Source organism: Oreochromis aureus, linkage group 11, assembly GCF_013358895.1.
Source record: "Oreochromis aureus strain Israel breed Guangdong linkage group 11, ZZ_aureus, whole genome shotgun sequence".
Classification (NCBI taxonomy): domain Eukaryota; kingdom Metazoa; phylum Chordata; class Actinopteri; order Cichliformes; family Cichlidae; genus Oreochromis; species Oreochromis aureus.
Window position 1 is genome coordinate 38,537,908 of NC_052952.1, and position 27,999 is coordinate 38,565,906.

A 27,999-nucleotide genomic window follows, 5' to 3' on the forward strand; every position below is an offset into this window, starting at 1 on the left:
TTTATATAATAATACTCTAAAAATTCAAAAGTATGATCAGAATAAAATAACATCAGAATATATTTCAGCTCGTTATTAGCAGAAAGTCTGAATTTTGTTTCACACAGGGGACATAATTTCACTCACTGTTTCATGTAAAAAGGTGAAATGTTTGGAGGTTCCAACTTCAAACACAGGACAGGTGAGGACGGACAGGTGGGGACCACCAGAATGGAAACTGAGGGACGAAGCAGAGCTGCTGCTCCAAAGCAGCCTCCAGAAAACCTGATCACAGGTCAGCAAGTGCCTGATGACCTTTGACCTGGGTACATTGTTCCTCCATAATCATGAGAGAAAGAGCTCGTTCAAGCAGCTCTTCTTCTTCAATACTCTCATGTTTTGGGGAGTTTGTGGTGATCTGCAGCTCTGAGATCCACCTTAGGCAGGTAAGGTGCGCTATGACATCAGAGGGTTGGCTTTAAAGGTGGTGGAAGACAAATTGCACCTGCTCCCCTCTGATTGGCTGGCAGGTGAGAGCGACCCTCTGCTGAGTGTGAACAGAACACGCCAGATTTTCTGACCACCTGACCTGCCCTGAGAGTCAGGAGTTGCCTCTTGGGGGCGCTCTTCATCCATTTTTCATCAGCTGCAGCTGAAATTATCTGCACCTGCAGAATTTACCTGAGCAACTTCACTCCATCTTCATCAGTCAGTCTGAAGCCTGTCATCCTCAGAGCATTCACGGCCCAGACTCGAACTGGTCCAAAGTCAGGCTGAGGCGTCCTCGCGTCCACACAGAGGTCAGCGCAACCATCTGCTCACGCCGATCTCTCATTGTAAACTGATCGGGGCAAACGCGACGAAGAGCTCCGATGAGCTCTGCTGCGGCGCTGCTGTCACACCTTTGTCATCCTCAGAAACCAGGAAGTGAACACCTCACCTGCTGAAGCTCACAGCTTCATCATCATCAGGCTCCTCAGGCCGATCTGCACCGTCACCGCTCAGGCACGGTCATTGTCAGTGTTCAGGAAAACATCCTGCTCACCTGCACAGGTGACCTGCACAAGCAACAACACCTCAGAGGTCAAAGGTCGTTCCTCCCCAAATCCTCTTTAGTTTTACTTTACAGCCTGATCAAATCAGCTGTTCATGGCGACCAATCATCCGTGAGAAATCAAATGTCTCGCTGCTCCACCCTTTTTTACTAAATGACCCATCCGTGATGTCACCAGCGTACTCCTCAGAGCTCCCCATGTAACGTGTTGGTCTCTCTTGGCAGATGTTTGTCCTGCATCAGCCACTGTAGGGTCAAAACACACATCCAGCAGCAAGAGACAGGTACTGCCTACTGACCAATCAGAATTTTGGGAAACCGCACCCCCTCCGCCCAGTCCTGGAGCACTGCTCAGCAGTCAGTAGTCCCGATGTTCCTGCAGACACCTCCCAGTATGTTCGCTGGTTCCCAGGGTAAGCAGCATCACACCTCTGTGATACTTTAACTTTTCACAGAAACAAAGGAAGAGTCGGCGTTTCAGTTTCAGCTTTATTTCTTTATTTTCTGTAAAACACGGTGAACCTCCAGCCGCTGCGCTTTAAAAACACCTCTGGGTTCAAAACGTTTTCATATGTACAACACTCAACGTTCCCTGGTTATGACAATAAAAATCTCAATAGAAACAAACTTTATTATTCAAATATGAAGCGACAGACGCAGAGCGCTCAGCTGTTTTTGTTTTTTAGTTTTTTAAACTCTGGAGTCTAAAAAATATGAAAAAAAACTGAACATCAATGAGAGAAATTAATATCATATATCAATAAAAAATATGAAAAAATATGAAATATGGCCTTTAACTGATCCCTAATCCACACACAGGTCAGCAGCGCCCTCTACTGGCAGAGACTGAAACTGCAGGTTAACTCTACACATTTATTGCATAACAAGGAAACACACACACACACACACACACACACACACACACACACACACACACACACACACACACACACACACACACAGGTGAATTCTGGGATTTCTTCCTCAGTTTTGAACTTTTTGACCTACTGAACGTCGTATGAAAGGAAAAAACAAACAAAACATTAAACAGGAAGTAAAACACGATTTTGTTCCGGGATCGCCGCACGAAGCTTCTCCGTCCGTTTGATCGAACGCGTTTGGGTTTTATTCTAACAGAAGGGAAAAAAAAGAAACGCTGCTGCTGAACGCAAACACGTCGCCGATTCCACCAAAGAAACTTTTAATAAAATATTTAATATTTTTATTCGTATTCATGGTGCGAACGGTGACACGGGCGAAGGAAAGGAAAAAAGGAAGGAAGGAAGGATGGAGGATTGGCTTTTTGTGGCGTAACATTAACATGTCACATGATCAAAGCTTCATCTATAAACACTAAAGTCACCTCTGAGCTTTTCTTTAAAACTTTTTTTTCCTGCGTCTGTGATGGCTGACGTCACCTCGGCACAAACGTCCTTATATGGTCATCTGCTCCCAGCCTGCAGGTGCTGCCCCTCTGCAGGCTTCCAAAAGCTGACCAATAAGGCCTTAGCGTTTGTAGTGAGACTGGAGGTCCGATTATCCAGAACTTTTCAGCCTGGAACAGGAAGTGCTTTTCAAAATTATGGCTCTGCCAAAATCAGTCATTTATACGTTTTTAAATGATTTGTTACGGCGGCCTGTTAGGGTCATTACAGGAAAACTAGAAGAAGAAACGTTTAAGAAACAAACCTGTGAAACGTGTCCAATTATATCTGTAATATTCTCTCAGATTCAAAAAGTAGAAAAAAGCATTTTAATAAAATTACGACTTTAATCTCAGAAAATATTTGAGCTTTTTAATCTTTGTGTACCTGAAGTGGTTCTGACACAGACGCCGCCGCGGTCCGAAGGCGCCGCCTCACCTCCTCCAGGAGGAGGTGCAAAGATCACACGTCCAGACTCGTGTGCAGCACTTTGACTTCTCGGGTTTTTCATGACATGACCTGATTGGCTGACGCCTGTGATGACGTGAAGTGCGGTGCGTTTTTATTGGCTGCTCTACGGCAGCCTGTTAATGTGAACATATTGATCAGATCAGGCTGTGATCACAGGAGATCAATGAGCTGATCGGGTATCGATCGACGGAGCGAACGCTGAAGATGAAGCTGACCTCTCGTCTCGGGTCACTGAGACTGAACGAGGAAGTCAATCGATCAATGACTGGAGCGGCTGCTGCTCCTGACAGCCGACTCAAGGTGGGAGGAGCTTGTCTGCAGGTCCTCAGAGATCAGCTTTATTTCGTTTTTCTGTCCTCGACTGTGACCTTTATCTTGTGAGCGACCTGCAGGGGGCAGCAGTTACACCTGAACCTCCAGTCCCACTGCTCTTCCTCACCTTCGTCGCCTCCCGACCTCCTCCTGAAAACCAGCGAGGCTGCTCTGAAGCTCCTCCCCCAACACTCTTGCTTTGGATTCAAGGTTTCCCAAAACCTTCCAGGCTGGAACAGGAAGGATTTGGGGATTATGTTTTAATCGTTCGGTGTGGTTCCTACGGCAGCCCGTCAGGGCCATGATAGAATATTTTATCTTTAAATATAAAAAACATTTATTTTGTAAATTCAGAGAAAGTTGAATCCTTTCAGGATTATAAATAATTTTTTCTAATAAACGTCATCAGGCTGCTATCAATAAACTATTTATTTATTTTGGTTATGATGTTGAATTTTCAGATTAAAGCAGCAAACGAGGAAACATTTAAAAATCATTTTCCTCGTAAATGTACGACTTTTATATTTTGCCTGATTTTATTTATTTTTTGCTCCTCATGAAACTTCCGTAAATTTAAATTCATTCAAACATTTTCAGAATAAAATAAAATCTGTTTAAAACATGAGAAATAATTTGTAGTCGTGCAGCTTCCTGTCAGGCTCTGATTGGCCAGAATCACATGTGTTGATAACACGCTCTTACATTTGTTTTAAGGCGGGGCCTGGACTCTGCTGGGACCTCGCCGTCCTGGGCGAGCGCATCGCGACGAAAGCATCGAACACGAGCTTCTGACATTCAAGCAGTCAGACGGACGTGCGGCTGATCTCACAACGGCGGTGGCAAGCTAAACGTTTTCCTCTTAAATATGATTTTTATATCTGAGTTATTTACAAAAATAAAAACTTTATACTCGAGTTCATAAAAACACAGGAGGAGGAGGAGGAAGGCTCGTGCTCCTCCTCCTCTTTGAAAAGCATCACTTCGGGTTCTAAGGTCAGCTGATGATCTGCAGGCGGCGGGAATGTGGACGTAACAGACAGACATCAGCTGATCGAAGGCACCGTTGATGCTCCGCCTTCAGATCAGCTGACGCTCACACAGAGAAGCAGCGAAGAGCGAGCGGATCGTGTGATGACACGGGACGCGTCGACTCACAGCGCCGAGGCGGGTGTGTCCATTCTTTATGTACAGTCTTCGTGCAGCCACGGCAGTTCTGCAGCTGAGGGGCGTGTCCTCCTGACGAGCCTCGGCGGGAGAAAACTCGAAGCGCCCCGTGTGACCACGGCGACGCTCAGCTGCTGCAGGTCGACGCTCGTGTCCGGTCAGAGGCAACATAAAGGTGGGCAGGTCTGAGCACGCTCAGACGTCAAAATGAGTTCTGCATAAAAGAGCGGAGTGGCCCGAGCAGAAGCAGCATGCAGGGTCAGAGGTCAGAGGTCAGGGGTCAGAGGTCAGGGGACAGAGGTCAGGGGACAGAGGTCAGGGGACAGAGGTCAGGGGACATGGCTAAGTTCCTGTTAAAGTGGCTTGGCTTCTACACCGCTCTCACGCCTCCGCTCCTGTGGCGCGACGCCATCATGGAGGCCGGGTGTGGGCGGGGAGCGGTCAGAAAGCTGCGGCAGGTCCCTGACTTCAAGCAAGCGAGAGCATTTTCAGTTTAAGTGCCATTGACAGTGAGGCTCCGCCTCCTTCAGTTTACCCCTCCCCCAACACAGATCTCAGCTCCTTCATCGACGAAGGTGCATTCTTCAAAACCTCACTCTGCAGACCAGCTGTGGGGGAGCGATGGGAGGGCGGAGTCCTCTCAAGCTCCAGGTGCGGGCGCCGTTCCCGGAGCGTCGGCGGTGTCACTTGAGCCGGTCGGAGCGGAAGGAGTCCTCCACGGCCGGGTCGGCCAGCATCAGGTTGCCCTCCAGCATGTCCAGGGACAGCGGGTCCATCCGGAGCTGGTCGTCCAGCGAGAAGGAGTCCATCTCGAAGCCGGGGACGTGGGACAGCGCGCTGGCGATCTCTTTGGACAGGCCCGTCGGAGAGTCGCCTGCAGACGGAGGGGGAGGGGTTTAGAGGCGTGCAGGAGAAACAAACAGAAAACACGGCGCTCGGCTCGCGTCTCACTGACCTGTGAGGATGATGTTGGGCACGTTATGTCGTCCGTCACCGCCGCTGAAGTTCTGGTTCTGATTGTTGAGGAGCTGCTGGTCGCCGAGGTCCTGCAGGTCTAGCGCCCCCTGGCTGTTGGAGGGAAACTGGTTCTTGTCTGCGCTGCAGCTCAGACCGCTGTGGTTCAGGGACAGCACGTCGGCCTGGGTCTCTGTGGCGAACTGCAGCAGGAAGAGAAAGCTGAGGTCACGTGACTCGATCGCGACAGGCTCAACGTCTGAGCGTTGAATGATGTCATGGCGCAGGAGGGTCATCCTCAAACACATCAAAACCTGAAGAAGTATGAACTTTAACTTCTTTAACCAACCACGCTACATACACATGAAACTCTTCCCACTTTTGGGAAAACTACCCTCCACCTGAGCTCCACAGCCAATCATCTGCCTCCATCTCCTTCTGTACCACCCACCCTCTGCACGTCCTCCTCTTTTCCACCTTCACCTCCACCCTCCCTCCTCTGCACATGCTCAGACAATCTCAGCCCCTCTTACAAACACCCTGCAGCTGTACTGACAACCAATCAGCTCCTTCTATTCAAACATGTGACGTCACTCCGTCTTTACCTGATGCTCAGATCTGCCGGTGAGCTGCAGGCTCAGGTAGGGGTCGTCCAGCAGAGAGCTGAGCAAGGCATCCTGGGGAAAAAAAAAACCCAAACAAAGTGATTAAATCCAGTTTCAGCCGAGGACGTAAAACACAGACGCGCACACACACACACACACACACACACACACACACACACAGCCATCTTTAACATGTTCGTGGGTGTGATGAGTTTTTATTTAATCTCTTAAACTAATCTAATGTTTGGTGTCAGCCTCATGTTGGTCACATGACTCTCAGCCTCCTCCTCGTTAGCGTGCTGCCGTGTTTACGGCCTTCTGCCTCCTCCAGGACACAGACACACACTGGCGTCTGTCCCGGGAACGCCACGATCGCTCAGCAGACAAACTTTCATAGCAGAAATCCTTCGCTGATGTTAAACTACGAGATCAACGCTCAGAGTGCTGCTCCTGATTGGCTTATTTGCCTTTGTAGAAACCACACTCCTGCTGCAGTCATATCCCAGAAGTCACAGCCAGGTGCCTCCGGCATGTTTCACATCCTGGAGGCCGGAGCAGCAACACACTGAGCGAGGAATGGTCTCTTTCACGCATGACTCCTCCCCCTGTGACCTGCAGACGGATGAAACTTGTGCTCGTTTTACAGACGTCTCCGTCAAAATAAAGACAGAGCATCCTCCTCCTGGCTTAGAGCCCGCTCCACAGGTCTCCGCAGGTACCCCTGATGATCCTCTAATCACATGAGCCAAGGTGTGAAAACGGGTGTAGGTCACCAATCAGCCAGGGTTTCAGGTGAGCTCATTGTGAAACCTGGCCCCACCCTATCATGTGATTTCCTGAGGTCAGATGGCCCAGGATGTGAGTGGGCGTTAAGGCATCTGGGAAGGAACTCAAAACTGGATTATAGATGGCAGACAGTTGGTGTCGTAAACCACCGCCTCTGTTCAAAGATGGTCGCTCACAGTGGACATAGATGGCCTCTTTCACTCCTCTTTCAAACCATCTGTCCTCTCTGTCCAAAATGTGAACATTGGCATCCTCGAAAGAGTGACCTTTATCCTTAAGATGCAGGTGGACTGCTGAGTCTTGTCCTGTGGAGGTGGCTCTTCTATGTTGTGCCATGCGCTTGTGAAGTGGCTGTTTGGTCTCTCCGATGTAGAGGTCTGGGCATTCCTCGCTGCACTGTACAGCATACACCACGTTGTTCAGTCTGTGTTTTGGAGTTTTGTCTTTCGGGTGAACCAGTTTGTGTCTGAGTGTGTTGCTGGGTCTGAAGTACACTGGGATGTCGTGCTTGGAGAAAACTCTGAGTTTCTCTGGGTCTTCACTTTCCACGACTTGAACAATCAGAGCTGCTCGTGCAAGGGCGCCGCGACCTTAGCGTCTGCAGAACGAAGCATTACGCTGCAGTGACAGCGGCCGGCTCCGCCTACTTTAAGGTAAGTGGGTGTGTGTTTAACTTGAGCTCTGGCGGCAGAGGTCACTCACGTTGTAGATGTCGGCGGGGAGGCTGGCGTGCTGCTGGTGCTGATGGAAGCCGCCGGCTCTCTGCTGCTCCGCTTCCTGTTTGGCGTGGCACAGCGAGGACGAGGAGGTCTGGACGCACTGCTCCGGCACGCCCTCGCTCTTCACGGGGGGCGCCGCGCTCGTCTGTGGTCCCATTGGCCTCTGCTGCTGCGAGGAGACATGGCGGTGAGCGCCAGAGCTAACGGGGGGGAATTTTAGAATCAGGACTGAATTCAGGGACGTACCGCTCCGAAGTGCTGCTGCAGGTGCTGGTTCCGCATGTTATGCAGGTGGAGCTGCTGCTGGCTGCTGGGCCGCGGCTGCTGGAGGCGGAGCGGCGGCTGGTGGTGGTGCTGGGGCAGTGGCGTTTGCTGCGCGCCGGGTTGGTGCTGGTGGGACTGGCTGAGCGGGTACGGAGGCAGCCGCTGATCCAGAGGAAGCTTGCTGGTGTCCAACGGGACACCCTGCGGAGGGAGGCGGGACGTTAACCCCGGGAAACTCAGTTAAACTGCATCACTTCCTGTTTGTATCGATTTTGAACAGGTGATCGCTTACCTGTGTGATGGAGGACAGGGTGGGCGAGATGGTCGGGGAGAACTGTTTGGAGTGATGCCGCCGTGAGTCGCCGCCCAGCGGCAGGATGAGCGGGGACAGCTGGACGCGGCGGCGCGGCGACGTGCTGAGCTGCGGCGGTGGCTGGCCCTGCCCGCTCATAAGTGTCGAGTAGGAGGAAGAGCAGGAGCCAGAGCCACCCATGCCGCTGCTGTAACCAGGGTTACCGCTGGACGCAGACTGGAGGGAGGAGTTACTGAGGGACGAGTGCAGCGATTGGCTGCTGAGGGAGGATGGCAGCGATGGCGAGGAGCTCAGGGATGACTGCAGCGAGGGGTTGCTGAGGGACGAGTGCAGGGAGGCGGAGCTAAGAGAGTTGGAGAAGGAGTGGCTGCTGAGCGATGACTGGATGTTGGGGTTGCTTAGTGATGACTGCAGGGAGGGGTTACTGAGCGTGCTCTGTAACGATGCCAGGAGTCCTGAAAGACACAAGAACAACAACAAAACGTTATCGCCGAGCACTCGATCAGCTGATCGCACCTCGCCATCTACCAGCTGGCGGCTCATCTGAATGAGTCACATGACCTTTTCCAACATTTCAGGCGCTTCAGCATCTAACCAAAAGTTTGTGGAGGCGGCGTCCTCAGAGCCGAGGGCGAATGAGGACACGAGCCTGCATGGTTTCTTCTTCTCTGCTGATTATTGATCTGCAGATGAGACGATTAGTTGATGCGAAATTGCCACAATCGTCTCATCTGACACATTAAAGACGAAACAGACAAATGAGCCGTGTCGTCGAGGGCAGGGCCAGAACCTTGTGGTCACGTGACTCAGACTTATCCAATCCAGCTCCATCGGCACTCCCTGCTCTCTTTACTGTCCCACTCCTGATCAGGAAACTTTCAGTTTTAGAGCCACAATAAAATTAAAAACTTGTGTTTCTCCTTCCAACCCGACTCCGACGCACCTGCGCTGCTCCTCACTGCAGCAGGACAAACCACGAAAACAAGCCGTCATTCAGGAGCTCACATCGGCTTAGGGAATCGACCCCGCGGAGACCACCGGCCTGTTTTCACCTGGGCGCCGTCCCAGCAGGTGTAAACATTCCCCAACCACCACCAACAGGCTGTAGGTCCTGTCTGACCTCATTTACAATAAAAACGCGTTCCCTCATCCACCTGGTCCGCAGCCTGTCAGAGCACGGGACGATGATGCAGACGGCAACCTGAGGTCGAGCACTCAGCCACTTCCTGCTTGAGGTCGCCTCACAGACGATTCAACATTTTCCGACGGTGCTTCCTCCCTCGACAAAAATCCTCCTCTCGGGTTAAATTTAGCGCTCGCGCTCGCCCACAGACTTCCTCTGCCGACTCTGACAGTAGAGCTCAAAGGACGAGCCGCTTGCTGTCAGAAACGCCGCAGCAGGAAGTGTGGCCTCTGCTGCAGGGACTCCACCCTAAACTCTCGTCCTCCTACAGCAGCGTCTTCCCGATTCTCCCGGACCTTCGCACGTTTCAGCAGCTAACAGCACGCCCTGTCTGACTCGCCGTCACAGACATTACTCTGAAACACGGGACCACAGACTCACTTCCTGTACCGTCTGCGGTCCCACCGAGTCACCGCTGCCCCAAACAGCCGCTCGAGAAACATACGGAGACTCGATGTTAGTCGCCACATTAAAAACCCCGCCGCCGAGTCTCCTCTCTCGTCCCCTGAACGCGTTTTTCCATCAGTCTGCTCTACGGCTGCAACGATTCATCGAGTCATTTGAATAATTTGATTATAAAAAATTCTCCACGCAGTGCTTCGTTTAATGTAGCGCCCCCATGTGTTCAACAACATAAACACGAGTGCATTTCCAACTAAAAACAGACGAGCAGCGCGAGTAAGACGTGTGACCACGCAGAGCCCCCACTGTTAAACAGAAACACTGACAATACAACAGGAGGCGGAGTCTGTTTACACACCACAAAGAGGCGGAGCCGTTACCATGAGCTCAGTTCGAGTGGAAGGAAACAGCAGATGTTCCTGGGATCACCGTGAAAACCTTTACTGGGTAAAGCGAGCTGGAGCAGGCGATCAACAAACTCTGACGTGAAGAAACGCGAACTCTGCACCGGCTCCACCCACCGCCGTTTGTTTCACGCAGAGACAAATTTGCAGAAATTCCTGATACTGATACTGGCCGACCGCAGCCGTCCTATTTCACGTGGAAGCGAACAGGGGTGTGTCTAAAGGGGGGCCTATCAAGGCTTTTGTAACATTTTTCAGATTAAAAGTGAAATAATGTTAAATGTTGTTTATTTAAAAGCTTTTTTCACCAACCAATACAAACGTACATGAGGCACTGAGACCTGAGGGTCGTCAGACTGGACGCTGAATTATTATTCATATTAATTAACATGTGCAGCATCATGACGTTGTTCTCAGCAGCACAAAAACTGGGGTTTAAAAAATGTTTTATTTAAAAATGTAATTCTAATATAGCGCGTGCATACAATCAGGGGGTTTAGTTTATGTTGTGTGCAGTGAAACTTTAAAACACTGCAATGTTTTAAAACCAACGTTCGTTCTGACAGACCTGTGCTTTTTCTCGTTTGAATATTTATTGCTCATTAATAAGAAAAAAGTATTTCTTATCCGAGTACTCGATTAACCGATGGAATAAACGATGTGTGAATGGGTGGATGACTGAATGTAGTGTAAAGCGCTTTGGGGTCCTTAGGGACTAAGTAAAGCACTATACAAATACAGGCCATAATCGATAGATTACTCAATTACTAAAATAATCGATAGCTGCAGCCCTTTTCTGCTCTCACCTGCACGGATTTCACACCTGTCAATCATTTCACTGCTAACACGACAGACTGCAGTTCAACGCATTACAGAACGTCTGCGGTTACGAAAAGACGTTGAACACCTGTAGCCACGCACAAACTCACAGGTCACAGCTTCACTTACCTGGTGGGTGGTGGAAGCTGCCGTTTCCTCCCTGCGCGTTGGCGGCGTTGATCCCCAGCTGGGTGAGGGTGGAGGCCAGGTTCCCCGTGCTGCTGCCACCACTCAAAGAGGACGACCCCGGGAAACCCGGCTCGTCCTGGTCCAGTGGCGTGGGCAGTGGCGAGGGGAAGTGGAGGCTGGAGAGGTCAGGCAGCGAGCCGCCAGTGTTCAGCGCTGAGGGGACACCGTGAGCCGGTGTGGACGGCTGCTCCGGGGAAGTGAAGATACTGACAGGAAAGAGAACAAGGTCAGAGGGATTCACACCACAGCTGAACTTCCTGAAGATTTACCTGTCTCCAGGTAACGGTTAAACCAAGCTATTCTTAATGAATCAGGCCAAAGCATCACTCAGACTGACACAGCGTGGCTAACAGGGGCTTCAAACTAACAGAGCACGGCTAACAGGGGCTTCAAACTAACAGAATGGCTAACAGGGTCTTCAAACTAACAGAGAGCGGCTAACAGAGGCTACAAACTAACAGACAACGGCTAACAGGGGCTACAAACCAATAGCGCATAGCTAACAGGGGCTACAAACTAACAGACAACGGCTAACAGGGGCTACAAACTAACAGACAACGGGCTAACAGGGGCTACAAACTAACAGCGCACGGCTAACAGGGTCTTCAAACTAACAGCGCACGGCTAACAGGGGCTTCAAACTAACAGAGCACGGCTAACAGGGTCTTCAAACTAACAGCGCATGGCTAACGGTCTTCAAACTAACAGAGAGCGGCTAACAGAGGCTACAAACTAACAGACAACGGCTAACAGAGGCTATAAACTAACAGACAACGGCTAACAGAGGCTATAAACTAACAGACAACGGCTAACAGAGGCTACAAACTAACAGTGCACAGCTAACAGGGGCTACAAACTAACAGAGAACGGCTAACAGAGGCTTTTTGGGACTTACTTGATGCCGGGAACTTCGCAGGACTTCGGCCGCGATGACAGCAACGGCAGCTGGGAAATAAAAATCCAGAATAACGGAAATGACTCAGAACCATCAAACACAAAATCACTGAGTAAACTTTAGAACAACCTAAAAAACACAAAACTTAAAATGTCAACATGTTTCTAAAACGGACTCTGCAGCAGCTGTGTGTCAGAATGATAAAGGATTTAATGAGCTTTTGACTCATTTAACTTCCATAAACTAGTGAGAAATGTCCTTCACATACTCTCAGGACATTTATGGAGATTGGAGGGAGAAATTAATATAAATGTGAATATTTAATGTAAGGGTGAAACAGATGGTGTTTCTGTGGGTTTTACCTTCTTGGTGTCCCAGGGTTTCATCAGCTTCCCCTCGTCCAACACGTTCTCCTCGATGGGAGGGACAGGATACGGAAACACTGAGGGACACAAAACACCGTTACTCACTCACACATGGAGAGGAGGGCTGTGACGCTTTAATGTGAAAAGCTCAAAGAGGAAACAGCTGGCGTCCTTCATGCATTTGTCATTGTTGTACAAACAGCACAAGATTATCCTACTAGCTCTACATTCCTTTGAAACCATGTTGCCTTTGATAACTGTACAGCATCCCTCTCATGTTTGGCCTGTACAGTCTCTTATAGAGATTGAAGATGCGACGTCAAAACCGCAAAGGATTGTAGGTACGAGTGGCAAGTGGTGCTGCGCATGCAGGCTTTCACAAGAAAACAGTCACACAGCGATAAAAAGAAACAAAAAATGGCAAGAAGCTGTTGTATTGTTAACTGCAATAGCCGGTCGCATGACAGCCACGGGAAGCCGACGGGTAAAGAGATCGGTTTTTATCGGATTACGTCGTGGAAGAGAAATTGTTAAAGCCATGTTTCCGAAGTAACAAAGAGCCGACGGATGGCCTGGATTGCAGCCATTCAAAGACCAAATATAACGTCCCAGAACACTCCAGCTCACACGTTAGTCTGCTCCAAGCATTTCCACAAAGGTAAGTCTTCTGTTGTAGTTATTACGTAATTTATCATAACATAATTGTTGATGTAGGTTACAAATTAGTCTTATATTGATTTGAATTGAATTCGTTGCGCTATGCTGCTTTGTTCACTGTGGCTTTACGGGCTAATGTTTGTTGTGTTTTGTAGGAAAACCAGCCTACAAAATGCTGGAATGCGATCCAGACTCGGTATGACCAAGGTTGATAGAGGGTGCCCCTCTGCATTGTTGATTTGTTTTTCACGAAGCAGCTAATAAAGCGTAATGGAATACAATTTTTCCTCTTTCTTGTAAGATTCTACAGGTCCTTCTCAAAAAATTAACATATTGTGATAAAGTTCATTATTTCCTGTAATGTACTGATAAACATTAGACTTTCATATATTTGAGATTCATTACACACAACTGAAGTAGTTCAAGCCTTTCATTGTTTTAATATTGATGATTTTGGCATACATAACTCATGAAAACCCAAAATTCCCATCTCAAAAAATTAGCATATTACATCCGACCAATAAAAGAAAAGTGTTTTGAACACAAAAAAAGTCAACCTTCAAATAATTATGTTCAGTTATGCACTCAATACTTGGTCGGGAATCCTTTTGCAGAAATGACTGCTTCAGTGCGGCGTGGCATGGAGGCAATCAGCCTGTGGCACTGCTGAGGTGTTATGGAGGCCCAGGATGCTTCGATAGCGGCCTTAAGCTCATCCAGAGTGTTGGGTCTTGCGTCTCTCAACTTTCTCTTCACAATATCCCACAGATTCTCTAATTGAGCCAATTGAGCACAGTAATACCATGGTCAGTAAACCATCTTCATCTCCATAAAGCTTTTCAGCAGATGGAAGCATGAAGTGCTCCAAAATCTCCTGATAGCTAGCTGCATTGACCCTGCCCTTGATAAAACACAGTGGACCAACACCAGCAGCTGACATGGCACCCAGACCATCACTGACTGTGGGTACTTGACACTGGACTTCAGGCATTTTGGCATTTCCCTCTCCCCAGTCTTCCTCCAGACTCTGGCACCTTGATTTCCGAATGACATGCAAAACTTGCTTTCATCCGAAAAAGTACTTTGGACCACTGAGCAACAGTCCAGTGCTGCTTCTCTGTAGCCCAGGTCAGGCGCTTCTGCCGCTGTTTCTGGTTCAAAAGTGGCTTGACCTGGGGAATGCGGCACCTGTAGCCCATTACCTGCACACGCCTGTACACGGTGGCTCTGGATGTTTCTACTCCAGACTCAGTCCACTTCTTCAGCAGGTCCCCCAGGGTCTGGAATCGGTTCTTCTCCACAATCTTCCTCAGGGTCCGGTCACCTCTTCTCGTTGTGCAGTGTTTTCTGCCACACTTTTTCCTTCCCACAGACTCCCCACTGAGGTGCCTTGATACAGCACTCTGGGAACAGCCTATTCATTCAGAAATGTCTTTCTGTGTCTTACCCTCTTGCTTGAGGGTGTCAATGATGGCCTTCTGGACAGCAGTCAGGTCGGCAGTCTCACCCATGATTGCGGTTTTGAGTAATGAACCAGGCTGGGAGTTTTTAAAAGCCTCAGGAATCTTTTGCAGGTGTTTAGAGTTAATTCGTTGATTCAGATGGTTAGGTTAATAGCTCGTTTAGAGAACCTTTTCATGATATGCTAATTTTTTGAGATAGGAATTTTGGGTTTTCATGAGTTATGTATGCCAAAATCATCAATATTAAAACAATGAAAGGCTTGAACTACTTCAGTTGTGTGTAATGAATCTAAAATATATGAAAGTCTGATGTTTATCAGTACATTACAGGAAATAATGAACTTTATCACAATATGTTAATTTTTTGAGAAGGACCTGTATAATAGAATGAAACAATAATGCCAGTTATAAATAAAGATAATAAATTGAATGAATTACGAAACACTCATTTTATTTCTATTAGATCTGAAAATGTTGTGTAATACTACAACCTGAAACGACAAATAGATTGCATTTGCCTGTACAGGAGATAAAGGAAAAGAATGTAACAACAGCTGTGAAATGGAATAGTCCAAATCACCAAAGTAAACTGGACCTGGGCTTGTTGCAGGGATCTGAAGTTAATGAACATCTTGTGAGTGTATGCACTCACACTTAGGACCATATAATAATAAATATGTGTGTGATGAAAGTTGGGCAGCACGCTGACGTCCTTACTCCGCTCTGTATGCTCGTACAGGTCTGACCCTTTCACTCCTTTGATTTTTTCCTCGTACTTTTCTTTTGCCTTTTCGTCAAGTCTGTCTTTGTACGGACCTGCCGTGTTCTCCCTCGTTTTGTACATAACTGTTTTTGGGGCAAATAAAATGCAAGTAGGGATTAAAACCGCAGAATTAATGATTACCGGTGCTGGAAATACTAGTGCTTGATGCAGTGTTTGATTTTGTTGCCACGGGTACCCACAAAGCAATGCGCGAAAGTCATGTGGTCTGTCACTCTCTATTGTTCTTTACTTTTGTAAAGATGCTCATCTGCCTGACAACAAAGAATATTTCTATTCTACTGACATCCACAGTCATTCATCAGTGACAGAGGAAGCTTCAGTTTGACCTTTGGACGTAGGATAAATGTGCATTACTCACTTCTTCTGCCCTCGCCGTCGCTCTGACCTGCAGCATCACACACACACACACACACACACACACACACACACACACACACACACACACACACACACACACACAGGTGATTACAAACATGCTGAATCACAGAAACCGCTCAGGTCGTCACCTTTACAATCAAAGCTGGATTTAAACGTTTTCCTGTAATTATTAAAACAGGATAATCCTGCTGAACAGTTTCACTTCATCTTTCCAACATGTTTGAAGCTTCGCACCCTGAACACGGACCGTCTTTCACGTCTCTGATAACATACACCTGCGCCGGCGTCTGTTCAAATCTGACTGACGCAGCGGTCAGCTTGTTGTGTTCGGTTTCACTCACCGCCGATTCTGGCATTCTGAAGGGCGAGCGTTGGTCCGCCGGTGCTGAACGGGTCTCCGGAGGGCGGATTCATCACGCTGGTGTGGAGCGCTGAGTCGGAGTTGGTCCTGAGGGGCGAGAGACACCGACAGAGAGTTAGAGGGGGAGAGAGAGAGAGGAGCAAAAGCTTGGAGGAGGTGAAGGTTAGCGAGCGTGAAACAAAGAGATGAGGAGATGCCAAAGAAACGCTGTTTCAAACTACAGAGAGCCAAAAATGCCAAAATGAAAAAAAAAACAAAAAAAAAAACGACTCAAAAATAAATGAATTTGCCTTTAAAAACAAACAAAACGTAAAAAAATAAACGCAGACATTAATTAACTTTTCCGTTTTAATTCATCTGTTTATGTTTTTACTGATCCTCGGCTGTTAGTCATGTCAGAGAGTAATAACATAGTAATAACAATAATGATTATTTAGGTCTTTTCTCCATTTTGAAAATTAAACTGAAACAGAGTGCACAGTGCTGATTAATCATTAACTAATAATCATTAGCATGTATCGCGACTCTCCTCGCGACCCGACGTTTGGATGTTTTCTTTCAGGTTTTAATATTTGTCCCGGACGAGCAGCTAAACTCCGACGACGTCGGTTTTCTGTGTTTTACTGCTCGCTCATCGACCTTCGACCTTTCACTCTGATTTGCTGCCTTGGAGTAAACACCCGACCTTCAGGATCATCTGCAGATCGAGTTCCAGATGTTTCCACAGGGGTGAAGGTCATGTGATCTCTCGTCTTACTGCATTTGTGCTTCTGTATGTAAATGAAGGCAGAGTCATTCTGATCCATTTACTTGGGCCTGATGTTTAACTGACACTCACAGGAAGTAAAAACGTCTAACAGGTAATAAGAGGAAATATTGGAATGTTTAATGTGATTTTGGCACTTTTGGCTCTCCGTAAGAGGCTCGCTCTGACTGCAAACAGCTGCACAACATGACCTCTGACCTCTGAGAGCAGCTGCTGCACCCGAGCTCAGAGGTTTTCACGAGCAGCAGCTCGGGCCGACCGATGAAGGAAGGAAGAAAGCTTCAATGTCTGAAGCATCGAAAAGATCTAATTCTTCTAAAAGTCCACTCTGAAGGTTACAGCTGCAGGAAGGAAGAAGAGGAGGAGGAAGTGAAGGTAGGAGGAGGAAGAGGAGGATGAGGAGGGTTCACCTGTTGAGTGCAGTGGTGGGGAGACGAAACAACTGGCTTTTATCCCCGGGGAAGTTTCCAGACCAATTCCTTTATAATCGACAAAAACAAAGTTATTTTGGTCCGACGAGCAGGAAGCAGCAACAAGTCAAAGGGTGACGAAGAGGAGGAGGAGGAGCAGGAGGAGGAGGAGGCTCAGAGACAAACAAGCCAAGCAGAGAGGGAGGCTCCGCGGCTTCGAGCTGCCGATCAGCCGGAGGCGTTTGCATCACAGAAGAAGAGCACGGCATCCTGCTGTACGGTGGCCCTGAGCTGCCAAACAAACCCGAGTGCTCGAATTCTGTTCGTTAGTTTGTGACGTCAGGATGAAGATCGAGCGTCGAGCTTCTCCCACTTTTCATGGGTCTCATGGTTTTCGCTCCCTGTGGCGGCATTCGCGCTCGTCCTCGGAAGATTTCAGGTCCCGCGGCTCCTTCAGTCCTCGTAACGCTCCGGCTGGGGGGGCGGAGAGCTCAGCTGGAGGCTTTTTGGACCTCCTCCAATCAGCTGATTCTGCACATCGTGACATTTAACCGCCCCGCCCACACGCCCTTCCTGCTTTGTTGTGATTTTTCTGAGTGCGTTTTCGCCCTTGGGGGGCCACCGTAGTTTGTGCCCAGACCTCCAACCTGATCAGCTGACTGCAGCAAGCACGCCACCGTGCTCCTACAAAGGAGGCGGAGTGAGCGCAGGCCGACCTGAAACCAGTCAGCAGCAGAAACCTGCAGGGGTGGAGCTTCAGGGGATGCCTGGAGGTCGGAAGCCGGCCTCCCTCTGAAGGAAACGCAGTAAGAAAGCAGGAAGCAGCAGAAGAACCCAAGAAGAAAGAAGCAAAGATTCCCAGAAGAAGAGCAAGAGGAACACAGAGGTCTGGTTTGGAGACGCCGGCTGGCTCCTCTCGGTAAGCGCTCGGAGCGGCGGGACCCTCTGAAGCCTCAGAGTCACCTCGCCGTCACTGCAGCGGGGAGGCAAGTCTTCCTCAAGCGCTGAGGCGGCACGAGTTAAACGCACGTCACGCTCACAGGACATCTGTGTACAGATGTTATTCACGGCTCAGACTGCAGCAGAGTTTCTTCTTCACGGCCTGAGGAGGAGCTTCATCTCCTCCTCATCCGGTTTCTGATCTCAGAGGAGCGTCATGGTTTTACTGCAGAGACACTGAGGCTTCAGGAGGGACAGCAAGCCGGAGCGAAACGAAAGAAACAGACCTGCCGACAGACACACAGATACACAGACAGCGGGGAGAGCAGGGGGCGGGGTTAACAGACAGCACCTTCTCCAGCTGGGGTCGGGCGGCGGCGACAGGTAGGCGGGGCTGTACGGGGAGCTGTCCATCTGAGGAAGCAGTGGGTTAAGGAAAGCACAGAGCTTCATCAGTTTCAGTTTCAGGAGGAACTAAACGAGCTTCAGATGGCGCCGACACCACGCTGACCTGCTGTGCAGAGCGAACGTCCACCTGTACAAACTCACCTGTGTCGTTTCTCGGGTGCTAAATCAGCTCGTCGGGTTTGAATGACCCTGTCAGGACACGTTAACCCCGACAGCCCGATGTCGTTTTTTTCTTTAAACTTATTTGTAAGTTCTCTGATTCGTCATCAGAGTTTTCTGCGGCGTTCGAGGCTGCAGGACGTGAGCGGAGGAGGATGAACTCTGAACTCTGAGCTCTCACCCTCGCAGGGAACGCTCAGAGCTTCACCACAACTTCTTACTCAAACCAAGGTCAAAGGTCGCACTTCTGTCAGGCGGGAGGTGTCGAGACGAGCGTGCCTCCCTGACTGACTTGTTTCGCTAGTTTCTCGTTTCTCTGAGCAGCTTTTTCACTGCTGCTGTGACACAAACTGAGCGATTCCAACGTGATCAGTTCCTCACAGTGGCTCTCAGCATCAGCCCCGCCCCCTCGCCCCATCGACACCGAGCCTGCAGAGGACGACTGAGAAAGAGCACGACACAAATGACCCGTCCAATAAACCATCAACATCTGTGAGCTCGCTGCCCGACGCCTTTCCTGCACTTCCTGTCTCCTTCTGTTATCCTAAAAGCCGAAACGCCGGCTTCATGACGCATCACAGTGACCACCGAGGGGACCACCGCCGGATTTTACCGCCACACCGAAATCTCTGAGGGCTCACTGTCAGCTGACAGGTTTCAGTCTTTACAGGAAGTCAGGAGCACAGGAACAATCTGGAATAAGACGTGGAGCCTCGCGTAAACGGAAGGATACTTTGCGATATGGTCGGACCGGCGAGACGAAGCGGCGGTCCCTCTGCACTCGCTCCACCAGCCCGTGATGCCGCGTCGCCCGACTGGACTCCAGAGTGGACGGGAAGGAGCCCTGAGGAAGATAGAGAGGGGGACAGAGAGGGGGACAGAGAGGGGGACAGAGAGGGGAGGACAGAGTGAGCATCATTTCCACACCTGTAAATATTAAGGAAACAGGAAGTCTCAGACACTTCAAAATAAAAGCCCATAATCCTGTGACCTGATCAGCATTACTCTGCTCACTATTTGTAATCTCAGATATTTACTCATTCACTGACACATGTTGCAGTTACTGAAACAGCATTTGTCTGATCTTCGAGTACAATTCAAATAAACTGAACAAACTGAGGTCAGCCTGTAGGGACCAATGGCTGTTTGTAAAGTAAAGCTCGTCTCCCGGGGCGACCGCGGTCCCAGAGTTCACCGCACGACCCCAGGGGAGGACTCGAGAGCCCCGAGCAGGCGAGACCCTCGGAGATCAGAGGATCAGCAGCTGCAGGAGGGCGTTAATGAGCCACACAACAGAGACCCCGCTGGATCAGGGGGAGGGGCTTCTGCAGGCTACCTGTGTCTGTTTGGGTCGCTCTGATGCAGATCAGATCCTTTAATGTGGGATCAGCCGTCCGCATCAGACCCACAGGAAGAAACTCAAACACCTGAGGGACGTTCTGTCCACGCTCAGCTCCACTGCAGCAGAGGAGGAGGAGCCACAAACAGCGCCATTACAGACTGAGTGTGATGGAAACACTGGTGAGTCAGATATGATGAGCTGACTCAGGTTTCTAACTCCTGCTGCTCACATCTGATTGGAGCTCACAGCAGAGACCCGGCGCCTGACTGAATCCAGAAAAAAGGAGAGATAACACTGAACCAATCGTCTTCCTCGTCACAAAGTAATCAGTAAACACTGACGTTGAGTGCAGAGTGATGTTTCCTCACATTTCTTTTTTCAGGAAGGAAAAAAAAACAAACATTAAAAATGTACACGAGGAGAGTAAAAAGAAACAATCAGGACGAAAGATTCAAACCAAAAGAGAAACTAAGAGCATGAGAGGCGACGACAGAGCCCGTCTGTGGCTTTGATCACATCTGCCACACGCAAACCACCGAAAGCATCAGACCGCCTTAAATCTTCTGTCCCACAGGGCTCCGTCCTCAGCCCACCTTTATTTCCACCTTATATCGATCACTCCAATACTCGAATGTAGGCAGTAACATTTACACAAAACAGGCGTCTTTATCATGTCAGCAGAGACCGACCGATACTCTGACGCTCACTGACCTGCACCTACGACATAAGAAGAAAAGAAACAGGAAGTGACATCAGGGTGAAAGTTGCTCACCTGGAAGTCCTGAGGGGTCCTGCCGATCTGGTTCACGTTTGGTAATGAGCCGCCATAGTACGGCCCCTGACTCCTGGCAAGGCGGAGCTTCTGGGCCTGGAGCTGTGAAAGAAAAATGCCATCAATCAATCAATCAATCAATCAATCAATCAATCAATCAATCAATCAATCAATCAATCAGATGAAACACACAAGATGACCACAGCCTCAGCGAGCCGTAACTCGCCAACCGTACTTCCCCAATACAGACTCTACCTGAGCAGGTAACCAGGTGATCATTTCACCTGGTTACCTGCTCATTTCAGTGATGTCGCTGGTGGTGTTACAGATAAAACACGTCAGAGTGAAAAAAGCCCCGCTTTGTTCTGATCGTCTACACCACGTTAACCTGTCTAAGAAGCTTGGAAAGAAAAGCGTCTGGACTTCTTTCGGTTGCTTGAAGACGTTTCACCTCTCAGCAGAGAAGCTTCTTCAGTTCTAGGGTCAAATGGTGGAGAGTCCCAGATCTGAACCCTGTGGGAGTATCCCCCCCCCAAAGAGGGACAAAGGGACCACTGATGATCCTCTACCTAATTACATGAGCCAAGGTGTGAAAACAGGTGTGGGTCAATCAGCCAGGGTTTCGGGTGAGCTCATTGTGAAACCTAGCCCCACCCTAACCTCCGCCTGACTCCGCCTCTGCACAATTCGCTCAGCATGCACAGAAAAACGCCGCTTCCTCGCACCGGTCTCCACCACAGATTTGGGATTATTGATGACATCACTGATGACGAGTGCATTTCGGTTCTTTCACTTCAATTTTTTCTGTGTTGTTTTTTCGTCGCAAAAACATCCAAATACAAAGATGGCGGCCTCACTGAGGGCGCCGTGGTTACCTTACACCCGAGTCTCTGAAGCAGAATTATGAAGAGAAGAATCTTTGCAGACCTGTAAATACCAGTGCATACATGAGCAGCAAGGGGGCGGAGCCAGAGCGCGCTCAGGCTCAATCCACTGACAGACGGAACTCGTTCAACCTTTTGACCACACCCCTGCAGACTCCAGCTCCAGCTCTGATTGGACGATCACCAAAGAGGAGCACAGCGGCAACTCCCTGTTTAATCTTCTCTTTAAACAAACCCGAGGGACGGATCTGTCCGTCAGAGGAACAGATTTAAGTCATTCACCGTCCGCACGGCTTAAATGCATCAAACCAACGACGGAGCCACGCCGCGTTAATGTCCGAGGTCTCAGAATCGACCCGGCTCCAGGAACTGGGGACCGAGTTAAAGCAGCGTAGCGCAGGCGCCATTTCTTTCTTATCTGAAGTGAAGTGACGGCACCAGTTTTCACGGTTTAATCGAAGAGCAGCCGAATCGCCTCCGCAGATTTTACAAAGATGCTCAAGATGTGAGGAGACAGCGAAGGACGAGTTCTGCTCTGATGGTTTCAGGTTTTGTGTCCGGTTTATTTCACATCCACGTATTCCTGAAGCATTCCTGGAAACGGAATCAAAGCAGAGGCGCGGTGAGGAGGAGGAGCCAGGATCGTTCTGCTGAGCCAGACACAGCACCTCCTCCTCCTCTTTAACATCAGCTGCTCCTCCATGAAGGACCAGAAGGACACCTGCGGTAAACTTCAGGAGAAGGAGGAAGGAAAATGTGCTGCATCCTTCGTTTTCTAAGCGGCGTGTTGGAACGCTCCCATTTCCACGTCACAGTAATATAACCACGCTCGACTTCGTCCACAAACGCAGTTTATTTCAGGCTGAGCGGAGCAAACGAGCAGCGATTACGTCCACGCGTCAGGCTGCAGTTTATGGTCGTGCTCGCCAACACGGGGGTCAGAACAAAGAAACACAGCAACAGGTACACATGTCTGCATCCCAGAATACGGACTATGGACAGATGTACTGATGAGCACATCTGTACAGCAATATAAACATCTGTAGACTCAGTTATTTGTATATAATCTGCTCTTATTGCACTTCACAATAAAGTCAAATCAAATGAAGTCAGAACACCGGCTCTGAGTGTGGCGGGTCGACGTTGGGCTCTGGAGGGCCCCACAGACCAGAGCCAGGACCGCGAGCGGCACAACGTCGAGGAGGAGGAGGCCTCTGCAGAGGAAGCTGATGATGTCACTCCAAAGATGTGCACAGAAACCATCAGCAGCTCAGAGCACTCGCACGGCGCCGTCAGCGCCTACTGTGACGCCACGAGGCTGTCATCTGTTCCCCACTTCTGAACTTACTCATCACAACACACAATTTCCTTTTTTGTCCGTGAAGTTTGGGGAATTCAGAGACATCAGGCCCGAACCACACGTCACATCCAGAAAGCCTCTGTTCCTGCCTCAGGACTCTGGCCGCCGCCCACCACTGCCATCATCTCCATTGTGAGAAGAGGCGGGCCTCTGAAAATAAACTCAGACTTCCAGTGCAGAGCACAGAGCAGCAGCTCAGCTGGAACATCACAAACTGCACTGAAAAGCTTCCCCTCGATAATGAGATGACCTCCCTCACAAAGACACCCCCCAGCTCCAGCTCCACCCACAGTGTCTCCTCAGGCTCTGAAGGACCTCCTCGCTGCCCGAGACGACCTCTCTGCCGAGGCTGACGAGGACCACGACCCATCTCCATCGCTTCAGGCTGCAGGCAGCGTACATGCTGCAGTATACATCAGTGCAGAGACGGCGTGATCAGCATGAGCTCGTCTGTCTGCCTCTCAGTCAGGACAAAATGTTTTTAACCCCTGCAGCGCACAGCAGGAGGCCACGCCCACAAAAACTACCTTAAGTAACACCCAAACAAAAGCTCTGACAGCCTGTTCGTGCAACTATTTTCTTGTTATACTGTCACAGAATCAGAGTTTCATGTTCAGAAATGCAACTTCTTAATGGACTAAAGCTGATTGACTGTAATTCTGAACATAAAATTTGGAAAACTGCTTATGTTATAATTAAAGATGGCTCTCCGTCGCTTCCAGTCCTCGCCTTGAATCTCAGGTTCAGACTGTTTTTATTTGATAATATTTCCACCGTGGTTTGAGAACTTGAGGCAGTGTAATCACAGCAAACCACTTTGTGCTGGTGAGAGCTGTTTGTGGATGCCTGAGCTAACTGAACGGCTCCAACACGGATCCATTTTATTTTGTAAAAATCCTCCTCTATGCTGACGACGCCATCCTGTGTCCACGTGACGCTGTTATCATCCTTACATCTTAATGGAAATGTGCACTGCCACAGATCTACATTTATTTGAAGAACACATCCTGCTCTAATTTTATCCCAAGAAAACACTTGAAAGCCGACATCCTGCCTGTGAGAGCGTGACGGTGATTTACTGCACATACAATCACCTCCTCACAGCCCTGAGTCAGTGACCCGTACACGTTTCCTTACAAACTGACTCATTGCTGAATTCTTTGGGAGTCGTGAGTTTGGTTGCAGCTTCAAATGGCTGCTTTTCAACAAGCCCTGAGTTTGGACATTTTTTCCCTACTTCAGATATGGAAGAGTTTGCAGAAACAGAGTCATAGGGACTGCGATCAGTAAGGAGCAGGGCCGCTCCTCTTCAGAGGCTGCTGGGAGCGTCTGTGTAGCCTGCTGTCCTTTGGAGGTGTCGCCCTCTGAAGCCCTGAAAGCAGCGAACTCACCAAACTGGAGACGTCTTCGGGAACATCTCCGTGCAGTGGCTTCAGTTCATTAAACACCTGAAACACGCTCAGAGCTACAAACTCAGGTCTATGGGGGGGAAACCTGAATGTCCATCATCTGCTCTCAGATCAGATAAGCTCAGCTTCGTTTCCTCTCACAAGTTGTTCAAACTGTCGACGAGCTGCAATCTAAAGAAGAAAAACCACGCTACGTGTTGTGGCCTGCAGACACAGGAAGTGCCTCCATAAACTCAGTCTGTTTCTGCTGCATGAAAGGTGTTCTTACCTGGCCTCACTCAGAAATAAAAGCAGTGAAGCGAAACAGGAGGAACAGCATGTCAGGTTTACCCACCTCTAAACAACCAACACCAGCACCGCTGACCAGCAGAGAGCGAGCACCAAACACTATTCATGTTCAGGGTTCGATTATTCTGCATTCATTCATTTCACAGGCAGAAAAACCATTTACAGCACCCGTCCGTCTGAAACTCGTCCGTCCTTACAGAGGAACTAAAGAGGACCAACCAGCTGCTGCCCACTGGTTAACTCATCAGCAGCAGGTGTGAGCACCTGTGTAAAAGCAGAAGTGTTGCAGCACTCAGGTGTGCTAACAGGATGCCACAATCTTCCCAGGAGTGAACATCCCACCACATTCATCCTGAAACCCCCCCCCCACAGATCTCTGACTCTACAGGCCTCATTTAGAAGGTTAAAGGTCACAACAGCCAGCTGAGGTTTGTAAAGCTGCAGCAGACTTCAGCAACAGACGAGAGTAAAGTGCACAGCAGCAAACGGCTCACTGTGAGCGCGGTGGAGGAGGGATGACGATCCGAGTGGACCGTGAACTCCTCTGTATATCAGAGTATTCCAGAGCCAGAGTGAGGCCGCGTGTCCCGCAGCTGAAGCTCGGACCAATCGGCAGGACGGTGATCCGAGCACAGACGGAGCTGCTGCAGCCGTCCAGAGTGCAGAGCTCAGAGAGCTGTGCGTAAACGAATGGTGCAAACTTCAATGAGCTGAAGCAACGCTGTGAAGAAGAGCGGACCCAAACTCCACAGAGATCTGATAAAGGCTGATAAAGTCACACAGGAAAGCGTCACTGCTGAGGGAGGCTCTACGAGCTGCTGAATCATGGGGTGGACTCCGTTTGCCTCACACTGCAGAGGGTCCAGTGAGATCCTCCTTCTTCACATGACTGTATGAGTTCAGAGAGAGCTCGGTCATGTCCTCGGGTTAAACTCCTGGATCTGCTCCAGACCTGCAGGTTTCTACCCGACGAATGACCAAGCAGCTCTGACACGATTCACCTGTCAGTGAGGTCAAGCCAATAATGATGGAGATCATGAAATCAGAGGGTGAAACCATCAAACCTGAAGATATTTTCTGTTTTATCACGCTTTCATAATCCCTGGAGGCCAAAATCTTTACAGAAGACCTAAACAATCAGCCCTGATCCACAGTGCCCGACTAAATCCATCTGAGCTACACAGAACCAGCACAGAACCAGGACCGTTCTCAGGACCAACTCGACCCCACAAGGAAACTAAACAGCCCTTCATAATGATAAGAAGCTGCAGCTGCTGGTCCTGGACCTGCTCGGTGCAGCACCTGCTGCAGCTTCTGGTCTGAGTGACTCTCCAGAACCAAACCAGGACCATCAGCAAGAGCTGCAGTTCAACAGAGAGGGGAAGAAGCCTGTCTGACCTGCAGCAGCGTCCAGAGCAACTCACACCTTCCAGACAGGAAGAATAGAGCAACTGAACTTTCAGAATAAGAGTGTGGGAGTGTAAAGATACCTGCACAGCCTCCCACGTTCATAAACAGTGAGCTGAGCCGTTTCTCATTCACTCGTGTATGAAATAAACACGTTTATGAAGGATGTGACTGGATGTCAGCCTGAAGCATTTGTGTTTCTGTTCAGCCGTCGGGCCCACGGCTCTTTGGTTTGAGTCCAGGAGAAGGTGTGGCCTACTCTGGTCCATAAGTAAGTCCCACCACTCAGCAGCCACCTTCAGGCATTTCCTGAACTACCTTTAATTTTGTGCTCTATGTGTAGAATCACTATCACATCTAAGGTGAAACTAAAATAAATAAAGGTTTATTTTGAAGCCTTCATTTCAAAATAAAGGTTTGCTGACTTTGATAAGTCTTGAAGGATGAACTTTTACCACTGTGTGATTATTTCAGTGCCACATCTCTCTGTGTGTTCTAATACTGTCCACTTCCTGCTGTGACAAAACAAATTTCCCACGTGTGGGACTAATAAAGGTTATCTTATCTTATCTTAATAAAACTACACAAACGCACCTAAAAACTCCAAACCCCACTGCAGCATCACGGGCTGGACTGAGAGAACAAAAACACCAGCTTCATTTAAGCATAATAACCCACAGCAGGGAGACCAGGATCAGTGAAGTCACAGCTTCAGAAACACACACCTTTAAACTTGTAATAATTCGTCAGAAATGACCTCAAACATCAAAAATAAACTGACAGCCAGACTCCCACATTTTCCCAGGGCAGTAAACACACCAGCAGAGACCACCTGCCTTCACACTCCGACCCTCTCACCTGCTTCACACCTGAGGGTGTGTTTCAGATCACAGTGACACCCACACATCACCAATGACAGGGTGACATTAACACATCCGAACCAATCGCCCACCCTGACATTAAAGAGGCGCCGCCAGGCCAGAGTCCGTGTAAGGTATGCACGATTTAAGGTAAACTTTCCCGGACAGGGTGGACAAAGATAAAATCACCACGTCAGATCTGTAAAACGCACACATTTGTTCCACAAGTCAAAGCGGTACGAAACAAATCAAAAATAAAATCAGACTATTTTCCTTAAGAGACACAAAACATGAGTAATGGAAGCTTCCTCTACCTGCCGTGAAACCAAAGCCTGTCAATGGCTGACATTAACGCCGAAGTTGCCAAAGGGACAAAATAAACACCCCGAATTAATTAAGTCGTAGGTGTTGGATGTGTGTGTGACGTGAGGTGACGTCGCGTTAAAATGTCCGGTTTTTGGCCGGAGTTCTGCGGGGCGCTGCGGGGCTGACAGCGACGTTCACGTAACATAGTAAACAAGACAAGGTAGCCGCGTTAGCTTCGAGCGCTAACTGCGCTAACGATGTATCGGAAATGACGAGCAGCGCGTCCCGGAGAGCACAAACACTCAACAAAACCCACACACTGCGTCCCCACGAGGTGATCGCCGCTAAAACTGCGCAAAATCTCAGTAAAGCGCCGCGCAGAGACACCGCACAGCGCTCTCCCGGAGCCCGACGAGTCCGGGCAAGGCCTCGCTTCCTCCAGCAGCTCTCCTCCTCCTGCCGCCGCCTCTCACTCACCCTGGTCGAAGTGATGTCCATCATGACCTCCTGGAAGGCGGCCGTCTCCTCGGCCTGCCGCTGGGTGTGCAGTGCTATCTTCTCGCTGAACTTTCGCGGGTTGGACGCCCCGGAGCCGGCGCCCGAGGCGGGTCCGGGTCCACAGCCGCCTGAGCCCGTCGCAGACATCTTCACCGAGCGGACGGGACGAGCTGACGTAGTGGAACGATTTCAGAGAGGGGCGGGGTGAAGAGGGATCACTCCGCCGTTTTTTCTGAGCACCAAAAC

The 27,999-nt window shown here is 49.4% G+C and overlaps 1 protein-coding gene across 3 annotated transcripts; it reads right to left on the bottom strand.

The window, feature by feature from the left end:
* Positions 1 to 1,508: 1,508 nt before the first annotated feature.
* On the bottom strand, positions 1,509 to 27,994 carry LOC116327806 (CREB-regulated transcription coactivator 2). Of its 3 annotated transcripts, none has more exons than XM_031749469.2 (16): positions 27,733 to 27,993; positions 20,742 to 20,843; positions 19,361 to 19,471; positions 18,413 to 18,474; positions 17,122 to 17,190; positions 15,926 to 16,032; positions 15,565 to 15,591; positions 12,300 to 12,379; positions 11,938 to 11,987; positions 10,983 to 11,248; positions 8,025 to 8,500; positions 7,715 to 7,933; positions 7,452 to 7,637; positions 5,964 to 6,035; positions 5,360 to 5,561; positions 1,509 to 5,278 (listed from the first exon to the last, which is right to left on the bottom strand). In XM_031749469.2, exons 1-16 carry the CDS (start codon positions 27,898 to 27,900, stop codon positions 5,088 to 5,090), a joined length of 2,388 nt encoding a protein of 795 aa, XP_031605329.1. In that variant the 5' UTR covers positions 27,901 to 27,993; the 3' UTR covers positions 1,509 to 5,087. The 3 variants fall into 3 exon arrangements, with proteins under 3 accessions (XP_031605329.1, XP_031605337.1, XP_031605351.1); XM_031749477.2 differs by having other exon boundaries at positions 7,452 to 7,634; positions 27,733 to 27,900; XM_031749491.2 differs by lacking the exon at positions 17,122 to 17,190 and having other exon boundaries at positions 27,733 to 27,994.
* Between the last annotated feature and the right edge of the window lie 5 nt (positions 27,995 to 27,999).